Source organism: Hyperolius riggenbachi, chromosome 5, assembly GCF_040937935.1.
Source record: "Hyperolius riggenbachi isolate aHypRig1 chromosome 5, aHypRig1.pri, whole genome shotgun sequence".
NCBI lineage: Eukaryota > Metazoa > Chordata > Amphibia > Anura > Hyperoliidae > Hyperolius > Hyperolius riggenbachi.
This window is the reverse complement of record NC_090650.1, coordinates 373,397,125-373,413,379: the sequence shown is the minus strand read 5'-3', so window position 1 is coordinate 373,413,379 and position 16,255 is coordinate 373,397,125. Positions and strand designations below refer to the sequence as shown.

The 16,255-nt window shown below is 44.3% G+C and overlaps 1 protein-coding gene across 1 annotated transcript in view; it reads left to right on the top strand.

Annotated features, from left to right (window-relative positions):
• Positions 1-5,139: 5,139 nt before the first annotated feature.
• The window catches only part of LOC137517811 (solute carrier family 7 member 13-like), a 76,776-nt gene continuing 65,660 nt past the window's right edge, over positions 5,140-16,255 (top strand). The window contains exon 1 of the mRNA XM_068234864.1: positions 5,140-5,835. Within this exon, the coding sequence (XP_068090965.1) occupies positions 5,142-5,835 (694 nt within the window). The 5' untranslated portion in view covers positions 5,140-5,141. The remainder of the gene's footprint in view (positions 5,836-16,255) is intronic.

The window sequence follows — 16,255 nt, the reverse complement described above, 5'->3', positions numbered from 1 at the left end:
CAGGAAGTATGTTCGGGGGGTCGGTATAGAGTAACGGAGGGGAACAGAGGAGAACGGGTGGAGCGGTGGGCATGAGGAGACCCCACTACACATGCCTGCCCCTGTTTTTAAATTTATATTTGAGCTAAGGTATCCTTTTAAACGTTGTCCTGTGGAAGAATCCTTACAGTATAGCGCCATCCATATACGGTGTGAAGACACACGCACCTGTATGTATTTAAATTAAAGAGGAACTGCAGTGAAAATAACATAATTAATAAAATTGCTAATTGTTTTACAATATTTATAGATGATTTACGCAGTGTTTTCACATCGTAAAATCTTTCCTATCCATGATTTACATTCTAAAATGTATCACCGGTGGTGACATCTTTAGTTTTGCCAGGTTAACCCGAATGTTCATTACTGAGAGTTCTATGCACAGAGGGAGATATTGCTTGCTTGGCAGTTGGAAAAAGTCCTTATTTCCAACAATGCACTAAGGTTCCCAGACAGCTGTTAGGACCATGGTCATGACATCACACTGTGGGTGGAGTTTCACCACAATAAATATCAGCCATACAGACCCCCCAGATTATCTATTTGAGGAGAGGAAAAGATTTCTCATGGGAAAGAAGGTATCAGCTACTGATTGGGATGAAGTTCAATCCTGTGTTAAAGTTCCTCTTTAATAGATAAAATTATAAAATGAATGCTATATTTGTAGCACACAAATACACACTAGAGCTGTTGATTCTGCACTTGAATAATAAATCACTTCTAGAATCTCAGTAAAGGAGATTTATAAGAATGCTTAGAGCTAACAAAGCAAGATTTTCTGCTACCCGTCTATCTAATAAAGGCCAAAGGGATCGTATCTCTTCCCTGAATCATGAAACTGTGTTTATTTGTTATTATATGACCCACCGAGGCTCTTAAATCTATTTTAAGCAGCAACTGCTTGGTGTCTTTGGGCAGAAATTGTGACTGATTATCTGAGTCTATAGATTCCAAATACACAGGAAAATACTGCACAACAGTTGTGTAAATAGAGGGGTCTCCTGCCCTGGAGCTCTGCAGACTGCACCTTTGTGTACGCCATCTGGAAGACTGCTACAAGACGCCTGCAGTGGCAAGGACGTTTTTAATCCTGGGCTGTTTGTTTGTTTTTGTTTTGTTTTTTTCAGAAGTCAGAAAAATAAAGGGAAAATGATCAAAATGACATTAATTAACTAACTCTAAAGAACAGAGGAGAACGCTGGAGAACGAAAGTGATCCAGCAAATCTGGATTTTTTTAAATAAAGTCTAAGGTTATTGAGTAGTGATGAGCACACATTTTGCATAATCATAATTTGGCATTGTAATTCACAATTACAAATGCAAAATCATCATGCAAAATTTTGGTAAAATTCATAATGAATTTTCCATGTCAATGTAATCAGGAACCATAATTTCCCTTCCTGTGACAACTTTAGAGGTTAATAGCAGAGCCCCCCATATGTGCTATTGTCACCAAAATTGCTATATATGTTAAGGGGAGCAGTGGAAATAAGTCAAATATTTTTTTCAAAAAAACCTTGTCGTTTTTGAGATAATTGATTTTGAAAATTTTCAAGTCAATTATCTCAAAAACTGCAAGTTCTTTTTCAAAAATGTAGGTGATGATAGCATGTACGGGGCCTTTGTTATTAACTGCTAAAGTTGGCACTAAATTATGCAAAACTTTGTGTAATCACATGGAATTATGGATGGATTACACAAAATCAATTGCATGCCCAAATGGTAATTACATATAGCCGTTATTGCGAAAAATTACGCATAATTTCACGCAATCTGTAATTAGAAGATTATGCTCATCATTATTATTGAGGCCCCTTTCACATACACCATTACCAACATTTTGCTCACTTCAAAAGTCTGCGCCGACAAGGAAATCGCTAAGACCCTGAAACTCCCACAAACATCTACGCTAGTGACGTCAGAAACATCTAATCCCTCTGTCACATGCACACTTCAGGACAGGAAGTGCATCATGTGAATTTGGCCATATGCCATTCACAGCTTTAAAATTCATTGCTGTGCCGCTGACTTACATTGCGTCGTGTACCTTGCTCAGCTCTCCCCAACACCCCAACTCACTGCAGCTTCTGCGTCAGCCAGGCCACTACCGTCCCATTATGTTACAACTACTGAAACATGTCCAATTGATTTTGATGTCCACAGCAACAAAGCTGCGGTACTGGAGAGTACAGAATCATGACATGGTAAGTATGAAAGGGCCTTGAAGTCAACTTATGAGGATTACTGAAATGTTTGTAAGTTAGCGAGGGTTCACACTTATGGACGATTTTTCATTTCTGGGGGGTTTAATGTGCATCATTCACAATCAGCTGACAGCAGCTGATTATGTGGGCTATGGGAATCACACGCAGTGTGCAACATTATGCTGCCGACACCAACTTTGTTCTTCTGCATGTGGTGTAAGCGAGTCACATTTAGTGTCTTTCGGGGATGTAGTGCATGTGGGGAACCCCAAGTGTGACCCCTGCCTAAGGCGAGAAAATACAGCACGCCATCCAATTTTTTTTCTGCATGCGAATGGGCCTGCAGTATACAGTATATCAATAGACTTCGTTTCCCTTTCCGAATTCACATGCAGGGAAATGCTGTACATTTGCATCAATGAAAATGGAAAGTCATGTTCATCAGCTACAGCAAGAATAATAATAATAAAAAAATAAGTTTATACAGATACACTGCAATAACACATACTGGACAGGCAACAAAATTAATCAGAGGGATTGTATTGTATTCTAAAGCTGTGAGAACACCATCAGCAGCTCCGTTTCTAGGGGCAGGTCAGGCGAGCGACTGCCCTGAGCGCAGTGATGGAGGGGGAGCCACGGCCACACTGAGACTCACCCGCGTGGAGGGGGCCCGACTTCTCCCTCTCCTTGCGGCTCCCCTCCATGCTTCCCCAGAGAGTAAGCACAGTGGGAAGCCTCATATATGTGCAACTCACCTCCCTGCCCCTTCCAATTGTGGCTCACTTGCCGCTGATCTCCTCCATCTGCATAGCTGCTGATACACTCTCTCTACTTCCTGCTACCTATACCGAAGGCACCTATACCTAGCTACCTATACTGAAGGCACCTATACCTAGCTACCTATACTGAAGGCACCTATACCTAGCTACCTATACTGAAGGCACCTAAACCTAGCTACTGTACCTATACTGAAGGCACCTATACCTAGCTACCTATACTGAAGGCACCTATACCTAGCTACCTATACTGGCTGCACCTATACCTTGCTAATCTATACTGAAGGCACCTGTACCTAGCTAACCTATGCTGGTGGCACCTATACCTTGTTAACCTATACTGGCAGCACCTATACATAGCTAACTTATACTGATGGCACCTATACCTAGCTTACCTATACTGACAACAACTATACCTAGCTAACCTATACTGGGAGCACCTATAGCTAGCTATCTATACTGGGGGCACCTACAGCTGGCTACCTATACTGGGCGCACCTATGCCTGGCTACCTGTACTGGGCGAACCCATACCTGACTACCTATACTGGGGGCGTAGTATGGGTTCGTGAGTCCACAGGCCATGGGCAGATGCAATTCTCACACCCTCATCCTGGGTATAATTTAGCCTAGAAACTGCCCTGACCATCAGCTCTTCACTGCAGATTCACTTAGACTAGAACTTTGGACAGAAGTTATTTGTCCTCCTCCACGCATACTGCAGCTTGTGTGCTGCAGCAACAGCATTTCTTTATTGTTCAACTCCAGGCACGGAGAACATCAGGAACCCCAACAACAACATGCAGTCTCTGAAGACTCAGGAGGAGGTAAACTAGTCCACCATGGGCTTCAATCAATAATTTTTTCCTCAATTCTGGCCACTTGCACACATAGAATGTTGCATTGTGGTTGCAGTAGTCTCCCCATTGCTCCCCTACCACAGCTCATTGCTGTGGCCATTGATCTCAATCAGACAGGCCACAGTGCTTGCAGTGCAATGCGATGCAATGGAAGTAGTCCGGCTGGCACAGAAGCTGTAGCGTGCTGCGTGGCGCACAACTCTATGGAAGTCTATAGCACAACAATCAATCTTACTGAGGAGTCAGACATTCCTGACATCACTGGCTTACACATGGGGGGTGGGGCCATGCAGATTTCCCTATCGGGGCAGTCTGCCGCAAACACAAGTCTGCCTACAATGGTGCATTGCGATGTGCTGCCGCATGCAAATCGCACTGCATCATGTGTAAACTAGCCTCAGGAGTACTTTACAGTACTTTTAAATTGAAGCAGTAAAAAAAGGAGCTTACGGCAAGTGGACCAATTGGGCACCGCTGTAGGCGCCAATGTTAAATATCGGTATTTGGGCATGGGTCAAGAAAATTTGGCGCTCAGTACAAGGTGGGCGCTGGTACAGTGCCCGATATATATCGGAATACACAGGTTTTTTTGCCGCGGATCGTCGCATTGCAGCTCACCGCGGCTAGTGGAAACGGGCCCTCAGGTAGCTGGCATGCAGGGGGTTTAGGGAGGCAGTGTGTGTGTGGGAGGGAGGTTTAAGGGTTAGGTAGGTAGTTTGTGGGGTGGGCATTTAAGGGTTAGGCATAGGTAGGAAGTGCGTGTGTGGGGGGAGGGGTGGGAGTTTAGGTTTATACATAAGGTAGATAGTTTGTGCAGGGGAAATGGTTTGGGAGTTTAGGTTTAGGCTTTTTAGGCATAGGTTTAGGGTAAGAGTTAAGTTTAGGCGTCAGGGGGGAGGGTTTTGTGTGAGAGTAGGGTTTGGTTTGGCCATAGTAAAATATTGGTATTTAATACAGATATTTTACACTTTAATAGTCAAATATTGGTATTTTACTATCTGCCTTACTGCGCCCAAATTTCCAGGCGCCTTTATTTGATAGACGCCTTTTAAATAATAGATGGCAACTGAGTTTAACATCATGTATTTTTTTTCTCACCCATCTGCAGTGACACTGATAGACTGAGCAAAGTACGGTGCTAAAGTCATTGCTTAGTCACTCATGTTGCAAAATTTGATGTGTCCAGCCAATACAAACATAACTGATACAGATATAAAAATCAGAGCATGAGACTGAGTGAGAAAAGAATGCAGGGGACAATGGATGAACAGCCAACAGCTAATGATGGTGGAGTTGCCCTGAAAAAAACGATTGGATACTTCAGTGCAGTTAACTTCATCTTCAATGTTATCCTGGGCACTGGCATCTTCATCTCTCCTGGAGCTGTGCTGCTGTATTCACAGCTCAATGTTGGGGTGTCTCTGGTGATATGGGCTGTATGTGGTTTAATATCCATAACTGGAGCGCTGTGTTATGCTGAACTAGGAACTACATTCCCTTCATCAGGTGGGGAATTTTTTTACATTAAGAGGAGCCTTGGACCTATCCCCGCCTTTATTTTTCTGTGGACCGCCACTATCTTCCTCAGACCAGCTATCATCACCGTCCAGGCATTAATGTTTGCAGAATACACTATCCAGCCATTTTTCCCAGGATGCCCCTCACCAGAAGCTATCAAAAAAATCGCTGCCATTGCAGTTATTTTGGTTGTCGGGATTATTAACTGCTTGAGTGTAAAATGGATTATCGTAATGCAAAATGTCTTTTCAGTGCTCAAGATGGCGTCCCTTAGTGCCATAGCTTTGTGTGGCATCGTCCAGCTGGCAATGGGCAAAACTAAGAACTTTCACAATGCATTTGCAGGGGGTGTCCCAAATGTGTCCCAGATTGGAGAAGCCTTTTACCAGGGCATGTTTGCTTACGGGGGCTGGAATGCGCTTAATTATGTTGTAGGTAGGTTTTAACTTTTTAAAGTAAATAGAAGTCTGGTAGCTACTGACGGAGTTCTGCCAGGGTCATTTACCGGTAAGTCCACATGCTCTTCAGGTTAATCTATTATCTGTGTATTTTGCTTACTGTGTTGAATTGTTCTTTATGTTTATAATCTCTTTATGATGAAAACAGCAAAAGAGCCAAAAAAGAAAGCACAATTTCTCTACGATAAGTGCCGTCATGGATGAATACTTATGCATAGAAACTCAAAAAATACATTTCTAAAAAATTTCAATGATGTTGCATATTTTGGAAATGTATTATATCCAAGGTGAATGTCTTTTTCGGGGGGTTTACATAATCTCTTTATGACACAGCGCTGTGCTATTATAACATTTTATGGTTATTGTGGTATCATATTCATTTTCAGAGGTGAATATACATATTTAATTTGTAAGTAAAGACTGTTACCTAGTAATTCTAGGTAAATACATTCAGTGCTACCATTAAGGGTGAACTTATAGGGCCTGATTCACAAAGCGGTGCTAACAGTTAGCACGCTGGTGAAAAGCCCTTTATCATGCCTAAACTCAGTTTAGGCATGATAAGTTTAGGTGTGATAAGTTTAGGCATGTTAAGTTTAGGTGTGATAAGTTAAGGCATGATAAGTTTAAGCACCAACTGGGTTAGCACCGCAGTGCACAGCTGATCAAAAGTTTTGCGCTAGCAAAGTCTGGTGCACTTCGCATAGAGTTTAACGGCGCTGCTTTGCGTGTGGGACTTTGCGTGTGATCTAAACTTATCTAAACTTAGCATGCCTAAACTTATCACTTCTAAACTTATCACACCTAAACTGGCTTTTCACCAGCGTGGTGCAATGGTTATTACGCCTAAAGTCTCTAACTGGGTTAGCACCGCTTTGTGAATCGAGCCCATAGAGTTATAGGGCTTGATTCACAAAGCTGTGATGAGTCATAGCACGGCCACGCTATGCTATACAACTTTACGCGCGCTATAAGAAACGTTTGCGCGCGTTCACGCGACACACCGCAGCAAAAGTACGAATGTGCGCAAACGTTTGTTATAGCATGTGTTTTCCACACTTCGATTGATAATGCCGATTTCCAATCGGAAATCCAGCAATTTTAATTCCGCAGAATCCACATGCGCATCCCTAGTAGATATATCAGCTAGGCTGTGTTAGGGACATTAGATGAGTCGAGGAATGGTTATTGCCATTAGTTGTACTCTACAAATGTACGTTAGCGTTATACAAATACATAATAACAATAATAATCATTATTTTTGTGACTACTGCTATTATTTTCTGCCAAATCCTTATGTTTAATTCACTAAATGTTCCATCCTAGGTGGGCTTCCTGGTGTGCGTTCCACCAGCTTGTAGATTATAAGCTTGCTTGAGCGACGTCCTTATCCCTCCTCTCCTCCCCCTGCTTCTTTTGTGCGCAGTTTTTAATCTAGAGCTTTACATAATATCTTAATGCTTCATAAATGCAATATAATTACAATAATTAGCAGTGAATTTGTGTAAATTCTTTGCAAGGTACATAAATGACCTGAATGAGATTTTTGTTTCTTCACACCATGACTATAGTTTCACCTTAACTGCTCTGAAGTGCAAAATATTCCTATCCAGAGGCGAAGTCTTATTCTTCCACTAGGGGCAGTATGAGACAGGTTTCTAAACTCAGCTCCTCACACTTCCTACAGCCACCAAGCACAAGTTAAGCCATGAAGATATGCAGGTTGATTAATGCAGGGACTCTAGTAACAATAACAGCTGTGCTTGTTAACCTCTTGAGTACCAGAAGTCTCTGGCCCCTTAACCCTTTGCGGACTGGCTGCCTAACCCCCCTTAAGGACCAGGCCATTTTACATGTGGGGGGGGGGTGCATTTGGGGGGCCAGGCGGATCCCTAGTATGGCTAGCTGGGCATGGTGTCCCCAGTGTGGCCAGGTGTCCCCCGTAATGCCAGCAGCCTTTACTCACCTCCCAGGCTCCAGCGATGAGCAGCTCTAGCCCCCTCTGCTCTGGCCGCATCCCCACTCACACTGCCGTTAAGTTCCGGGTCACGGCTTGATGACGTCATCAAGCCGGGACCCAACACTTAACGCAGAGCGAGTGGGGATGCCGGCCAGAGCAGAGGGGAGCGACGATTGCCAGGGAAACGTCAGGAAGGTGAGTCCCCATCCTCTTCTTCTCCTCAGACTGCCGCTGCCAACAGGGATCACTATGATCCGCCGGCGATTGTAGTTATCACGATCAGGAGCCAATCGTGATGGCTCCTGATCACTGAGAGGGGAGATGTCAGCCACAAGTGTGGCGTAGGATTTACTATCAGTGGTCCCCAAAAGGTTAAAGAAAACCTGTACTGAAAATTAAAAGTCAAAATAAGCATACACAAGTCATACTTACCTTCCATGTAGTCTAATCCTCAGTGTCTTTCTTCTGTGCCGCATCCTGTTTGTTCACTGTGATCAAGGGAATTTTCCGTCCTCCATTTTGAAAATGGCCATTACCCATAACAGCTTTCTGGTCAGCACACAGTTAAACTGTAACATCGCCCACTTGAGCCATGGGGAAACATGGACATTACCTGGTACATCAGTTTTTCTCTCAGCTATAACTGACAGCAACTGATATTTTACTGACAGCAACTAATATATTTCAGATCTGACAAAATATTGTCAGAACTGGAAGGGATTATTGTCATAAGAAAATGGTGAGCTTCTAAGAGGAACTGATGGCAAGGTAACTATGTAATGTTCATTTGAAGTTACCTCGTGTGTTTATTTTAAATATTTTTACTCAGCACAGGTTCTCTTTAAGGACCAGAGACTGCTGGTACCACAAAACGGCGCTTACCGACGAATCGCCACATATACCCGCCACCCTCACTGGTTACGCTGCTCTCCCATCACCACAGGACCCTTTTTATGCCATCGTCATGACAGCAGAGATCTGTGTGCCGGTCAGGAGCTTATTTCACTTGCTCCACACCCTGTCCATCAATGTAAGCCAATGTGATTGGCTCACAGTGATCACGTGGTCAGGAGCCCATGAAATCGGCTCCTGAACGGCTCACAGAGCTCTGCCTTCTAATAGACGGCTGGGCAAGTGGACTGTGGCAGGGAGAGAGAGTGATACGATCAGCGGTAGGGGCGGGAGTGCGTGGCGGGGTAGTTGAAGTCTATGTCCTGTCAGATCAGAACAGCCACCTGCCGGACGTAGATTTTAACCAACACGGTCTGGAAGCAGTGAAAATGAAATTCCACATTTGTTGTTCAAAAAAGCAGCCACCTCCTTAAACATCTAAACCATGCAAGGAGTTTTGCGAATGTTATTTTAGGCTCCTTATATTGTCTTTATTTGCAGATACAAATACAATCCTGGCCCATGATTGCAGCAAGTATTGTTGGAATGTGTATTTAGCAACATCAGTCTATTTTGTTTATGCATTATCAGCTATAACCACATGGTGGCAGTGTGTTCTAGTAACAAAGTTATTTCTACATCCTGTGTCTGCAAAAGGAAGTTGTGAATAAAACTTGTTGATATTGGTGTCAATGGTGTGTTTTAGCCAAGAGCCATTAGCCACGAGGTGTTATTATTAACCACTTAACGACCACCTAACGCCGATAGGCATCGGCAGGTCGTTAGTGGTATTGCATGGAAACGGCCGCTCGACCGAGCGACCTTTCCATGCCAGTTCACGGAGGGTGTCTCCGTGAACAGTGTGCGAGCCGCTGATCGCGCCTCGCACGCGTAATGTAAACACGCGGGAAGAAATCCCCGCTGTTTACATCATACGGCGCTGCTGCGCAGCAGCGCCGTAAAGGAAATCGGCGATCCCCGGCCTTTGATCAGACCCCCCAGCAGGACATCCCCCTAGTGGGGAAAAAAGGGGGGAAGTCTGATCGCCATGCTGCCAACATGATCTGTGCTGTGGGCTGAAAAGCCCACGCAGCACAGACAAGGGGAAAATCCCCTGGTCCTATCGGGTTCTCCTGCATTCTACATTGCTGTGCACTAAGAAGCTAATTTATATGTATAATTTCTAAGTATCTTATTTATATTGACTATAGGGTGCATCGGTTTGCTTATTATACCAGGTGATTACTACAGAGTTGCCAGGATTCCCTCTCTTCATTGCTAAGTTGAATAAGACAATACAAATAACATTTATATCACACTTTTCTCCTGGCGGACTCAAAGCGCCAGAGCTGACGCTACTAGGACGCGCTCTATAGGCAGTAGCAGTGTTAGGGAGACTTGCCTAAGGTCTCCTACTGAATAGGTGCTGGCTTACTGAACAGACAGAGCCGAGATTTGAACCTTGGTCTCCTGTGTCAGAGGCAGAGCCCTTAACCATTACACCATCCAGCCAATAAGGAGGGGAGTTACTGGGGAGTCTGTACCTTAGAGAGTTTAAGCTTCAAATCTGTATGGGATGCCACTACACTAATCCTCCACAGTGGGGGCAGTGCTAGCCACTACATCACAGGTGTCAGACTTCAGTCCTGTTGGGTCATATCTATGCCAGTGTTTAGGATGGACTGAGAAATGTTTTCTGCTTGATGAACCACACATTTCCTGATTCAGTTCCATCAATCTGAGCTGTGCCCTTGAGGACTGGAGTTCGAGATCCCTGCAGTACATATATCTAATACAGTCTAATACAGCCACTAGAGTCACTAAATAGCTACTAAAAGCAGCGGATCGCTCAGGAACTGCCGTATCAGTCCGCCGACAGACTGTACACACGCCGGACTGTCGCTGGAACGTCCACCCAGCGGGAGGTGACGACGGACCCGTCGTTGCCTCCAGTCCGGCGTGTGTACGGACCTATAGACTTCACGTCATTACAAAATGTGCATAACAAGTGAGGAACTAACAGGTGGAGTTTACGGTACAATATATTGGTATTTTACTAGATTTAGTCACACTATTACAGATTATGTTTTACATATTATGACTCCTATAATCCCCTCTACTGGTTCCTCAGCTGTGCCGTAGATTGCTAATTTATGCAAATTTACCATTACATTATAGGGAACAGCCAAGATGGATGGTGCTGGGTCATCTTCAAGATTCCTTATACTGTATATTATATGCATAAAACACAGGAGGCTGAGCAAGGGCTTAAAAATGCAGGATATTAGGATGCAGCACAAAGCAAATTTTTGTCAAAGCCACTACAAATGAGAATTTACATCTCTTGACTAGACAGCATTAAATATTTAAACATTATGTTCAAGATCCTGCCACAGAGCTTCATAAATGCTTGTTGGAAACAAAATATAAATTCCTGTGTACAAAAAGCCCTATGCCTCAGCCTACTCTGCCAGCTAAATCTATGTAGAGCAGCAAGCATTACATGGGTCAAGTTTAAATCCTAACATAGAGGCCTGTATCAGCATTTACAAGCCTTGTTCTCTTAAAGGATACCCGAGATGACATGTGACATGATGAGATAGACATGTGTATGTACAGTGCCTAGTACACAAATAACTATGCTGTGTTCCTTTTTTTCTTTCTCTGTCTGAGTTAAAGGAGTTATCAGGCAATTTGAATCAAAATAAGTGCTACTTGCTCGGGGCTTCGTCCAGCCCCAAGCTCCCAGCATGTCCCTCGTCGCAGCTCCGCCGTCAGCCGTTCGCCGCCGCTGCCTCCCGCTCCCTGCCGATGACCTCACGCTGACCTCCAAATCGGTACTGCGCCTGTGCAAGCGGCGCTGTCAATCACGGCCACGTGGACCATTATTTCAACTGTAACTGCACACTTTGTGCAGTTACTGAGCTCTGTGCAGCCGCCGTACAGCGCAGAACGGTGCCGTACGGCTTCATACTTTCACGCTGAGGACCCCTTATTTGAAGCTGGCACAGCGACGGACACCTATTGTTGTCTGTTGCTGTGGTAACCAGCAATCGGCTTTTCAAGTGCGCATTCTGCACAGACAGCGAGCCGCTGCGTAGTATTGCAGACACAAGCGCTATTGCTGTGTTCTGCGCTGTACGGCGGCTGCACAGATCTCAGTAACTGCACAAAGTGTGCAGTCGTTGGAATAATTCTCACTGAGCGGACCAGAGGGGGGGAAACAAATGGCAAAACAGACAAACGTCAGATGCCTCCTACAACGAAATGGATTATGCTGATTGGCGTCAGTAAGGTTAATCTTCTGACGTGACCCATTAGCAATGAATGGATATTTGCCAGTGTAAAAAAAAACAAAAACCAATCAGCCCCATTAAATGTCAATAACATTGCTCCAAAAACAAATATTTATGTTAAAGTGACTAAAATAGAAGAATTTAGCCATAGTGCCCCTTTAATACTGATATTTTTCTATCCTTCTTTACACTTTAATAACAGAATATCTGTAAATTTACCAATATTCTACTATCGGCTTTCCTGGGTGCCCAAATTTCCAGGCGCCCTTTTATTATGTACGCTCTATCAGGGATAACATACCTTTTGACATCAGTTCAGTTGTCATTTTATTTTTAGGCAACTGCAGTTGAAGTCACCTGCTGCCTCAGTATGACTTGAGATTAAAGTCAGAAAGTAACCTGCATTCAGAAGCCCTGAGCACACTAACCTTAAAGATCTCACACAAAAGAATAAATGCATGCTTTTGGTAGGGTAGAGAAGGTGTAGAGTTTCTGTTATCGTATATACTTGCATATAAGCCGACCCGCGTATAAACTGAGGTACCCACTTTTCCCTCAGAAACCAGGAAAAAGTGATTGACTCACGTATAAGCCCCCTCCCCAGTAGCCAGATGTGCCCCCAGTACAAGTCATTCCTTCTCCCCATAGTCAGATGTGCCCCAAGGATGATACAGTTGTGTCTCAAGATGCCACTAGATGGTGTCATAGATATGAGACACAGCAATTGCCACACAGGAAGAATCACCGATCATTGCACAACTGACAAATCTTGCAGCACGCTCCGCTTCACAAGCCAGGGGACACAGGTAGTCTTGATAATCACACTCTGCACACCATGTTGCAGGGGATGGGGGGCGCGGACACAGCAAGGAGCCAGCTGGCAAGAGGAGGATACAAAATCTTTACGCTCCAATGCCAGTAACAAAACCTGCCCCACCAATCATTCCGCTCCACTGACTCGCATATAAGCTGAGGGGGGAACTTTTCAGCACATTATTTGTGCTGGAAAATGTGGCTTATATGTGAGTATATAAGGTATTTTTCTTTTCTTTTTTTTGCTGTTTATTTCCCTGTTGTGAGAGTTCCCTTTACGTCTTCTTCCAGTGACAACTGTCTCTGAGAAAAGGAACTGAAGGGGCTATCCCCAAGATCAATGCAGACTGTGGTAAAAGCATGACAGAGGTTCTTACTTTCCATTTCTGTAACAACATTTTAAAAAATGGCAGTTTCACTACGAATAAGTCACATTTCTTGTCGGGCCTGCCTTATAGCAATCTACCCAGAAATAGATTGAGATGGGGCCCTAGGCAAGATAGCAGTCTTTTCCCATCTGCTGGTCACCTGGCTTTTTTTTTTTGTGAGATTTGGTGGGGGCTAGCATCCACCAGGCCCCTAGACTCTCTTCAGGCCCTAGGCAACTGCCTAGAATTGCCTTGTGGATGATCCAGCTCTGCATCTACCTGAAACAACAGTTTTCCCCCAGAATGGTAATATACTCTGGATTTTTCAACATTAGGACCTGGCAGAAACATGACCTCCTCATCTATCCCCATTGACACTAGTTAGGCTTAGTTCAAATATAAAAAGGCGTCCAGTCCCGTACATCAAAGAAAGGCGCACGGAAGTTTGGACGCCCAGTAAAATCAATAGTAAAATATCAGTATTTAATATCAATATTTTACTATAAAGTGTGAAATATCGATATTAAATACCAATATTTTACTATAGCTAAACCTAACCCTACTCTCACAAAGAACGCACCCCCCGATGCCTAACTCTTAACCCCCCCCCTATCTGCATAAACTACCTGCCGGACACCCAACCCTTAAAGCCCCTCTAACTGCACCAACTGCCTACCTGACACCTAACCCTTAACCCCCACCGCACAAACTACCCCCCCCCCCCCCCCCAAAAAAAAAAAAACTACCTCCCTGACACCTAACCTAAACATAAAAAACCTGCAAATTCTCAGGCGTCGCCATAGGTCCCTATACAAATATCGGCTTTTGGGTGTTTGCGGTGCCTGATATATAGCGGGTGCCGTACCAATGTCCGCTATTTACTGGGTGCCCAAATTTCCGCTCTGGCACCCAAATACCGATAAAATGCATTGGCGCCTATGGCTGCTCCCAATGAGTCCACTTGCAAACACCATGGCAAAGAGGCCTTAACTAGAGACATGTTATTAACATATCACACTTTAAAATTATTATGGTTTAAAAAAAAATAAAAAGCTCTACTAGCAGTGTTAACAATTAGTCCACTTGCCACATGCGTCCACATTTACTGTGTGTGTGACAGCTTACATCAGCTTTGCATGTGTTTCTATGGATGTGTTTACACATAAAAGGTGTACATTTTTGGTCCAGTGAGGTAAAACTGAAAACTGATGCAAAGCTGACAGGACAGGCCAGTACTGGACTGGACTGGAAGTATTCAGATTTAACAATAAATATAACAATAATATTTTTTATAGCGCTTTTCTCCCTGGGGACTCAAAGCGCTGATTTATGTGTCAACCAGGCCTTAAACCACAAGGGTAATATACTCCGGATTCTTTACCATCAGGACCTGGCAGGCCAGGCACACAACCTCCTCATCTACCCCCATCGACACCAGTTAAACCTGGAAAAGGTTAGAACATTATGCTGCCTCCTCTATATTGCTTTCTGAATGCAATGCAACAATTGCTGTCTATTTTTATTGCTGTCTGAACATAATAAAACACTTGATTTAGCAGTGTGGGGAAGAGTTAGAACATCTGTCAAGCTTTTATTGCAGTAAATAACCCTGCTTGAGTGATTCTCTCAGTACTTGATGAGCCCAGAGCACACAGACAGCAAAATCAGACTAAGTTGTAATTTCTCTCCATTCCCTTAAAGAGGAACTGTAACCAAGGATTGAACTTCATCCCAATCAGAAGCTGATACTCCCTTTTCCACAAGAAAGTTTTACTTTTTCTCGAATAGGTCATCATGGGGGTCTGTATGGCTGATATTGTGGTGAAGCCCCTCCCACAGTGTGATGTCAGGACCTGCTCCCCGAGGCAGTGCATGTTTGGTAGTTCAGCTACCTTGAAACATCTCACCTGTCTCGGCGGCTGCTCCATACCGATCTCTGTCTTAAGTCACTCTGCCTGCCTTTTTTTCCTATGTCCTCTTTTCTATGTCTATTTACACATAACATGCGCCAGTTGGAGAAGACGCAAGCTACTGGGATGAAAACAAAGGTCGGGACGGAGCAGCAAATGAGAGATTTCAAGGCAGCTGAACTACCGACTGAGGGCCACAAGGAGCAGTCTGGGGAGGTCACTGGGAGGTCCGATGGCGTGGGGGCCCTGGTAGCTGACTTTTAATGGGAGGTCCAAGTTACTTTTGTCCCAGGGCACCTATGTGGTTTAAACTGGCCCTTCCCACGGGGCTATTGCTACGCCACTGGGAGTGATTTATTTAGTTATTATTTATTTATTTATTGTATTTATAAAGCGCCAACATATTACGCGGCGCTGGACATTAGTTTAGGTTACAGACAATATTTAGGGGTGACATACAGCAAAATGACAATACAGGAATACAAGAAAGACCAGTTCACGCAGCACAGTATGAGTACAAGGTAATGCTCGGTCAGTCACTGGATGGAAGCATGGAGATTAGGCAAGTTAGGATCACTCAGATCCATAGCATGGGTTCACAGTAATGGAGGTACATGATCAGGTTGGACACAAAAGGAGGAGGACCCTGCCCAAAGGCTTACAAACTAGAGGGAGAGGTAAGGACATGAAAGGTAGGGGACCAGAGTTCAGCTGTGGGTTTAGAGCACTTGTGAGGGGTAGTAGGTCAGAGTGAAAAGGTGAGTTTTGAGGGCCTTCTTGAAGATGTTGAAGGAGGGAGCTGCCCTAATGGGTGGAGGTAGGGAGTTCCATAGTGTTGGAGCAGCTCTTGAGAAATCCTGGAGGCGTGCATGGGACTGGGTGATGCGGGGGGCGGTCAGGCGAAGTTCATTGGAAGAGCGGAGTGAGCGGCTAGGTGTGTACCTCTGAGTAAGATTGGAAATGTAGGTTGGACAGGTTTTGTGGACAGATTTGTAGGTCAGACACAGTATCTTGAATCTGATTCTGGACTGGATAAGAAGCCAGTGGAGGAATTCAAGGAGGGGATAGACCGTGGTGGAGCAATGGAAGCAGTGGATAATTCTGGCTGCCGCATTCATGATGGACTGCAGTGGGGCTATTCGGGTCATAGGGAGACCAG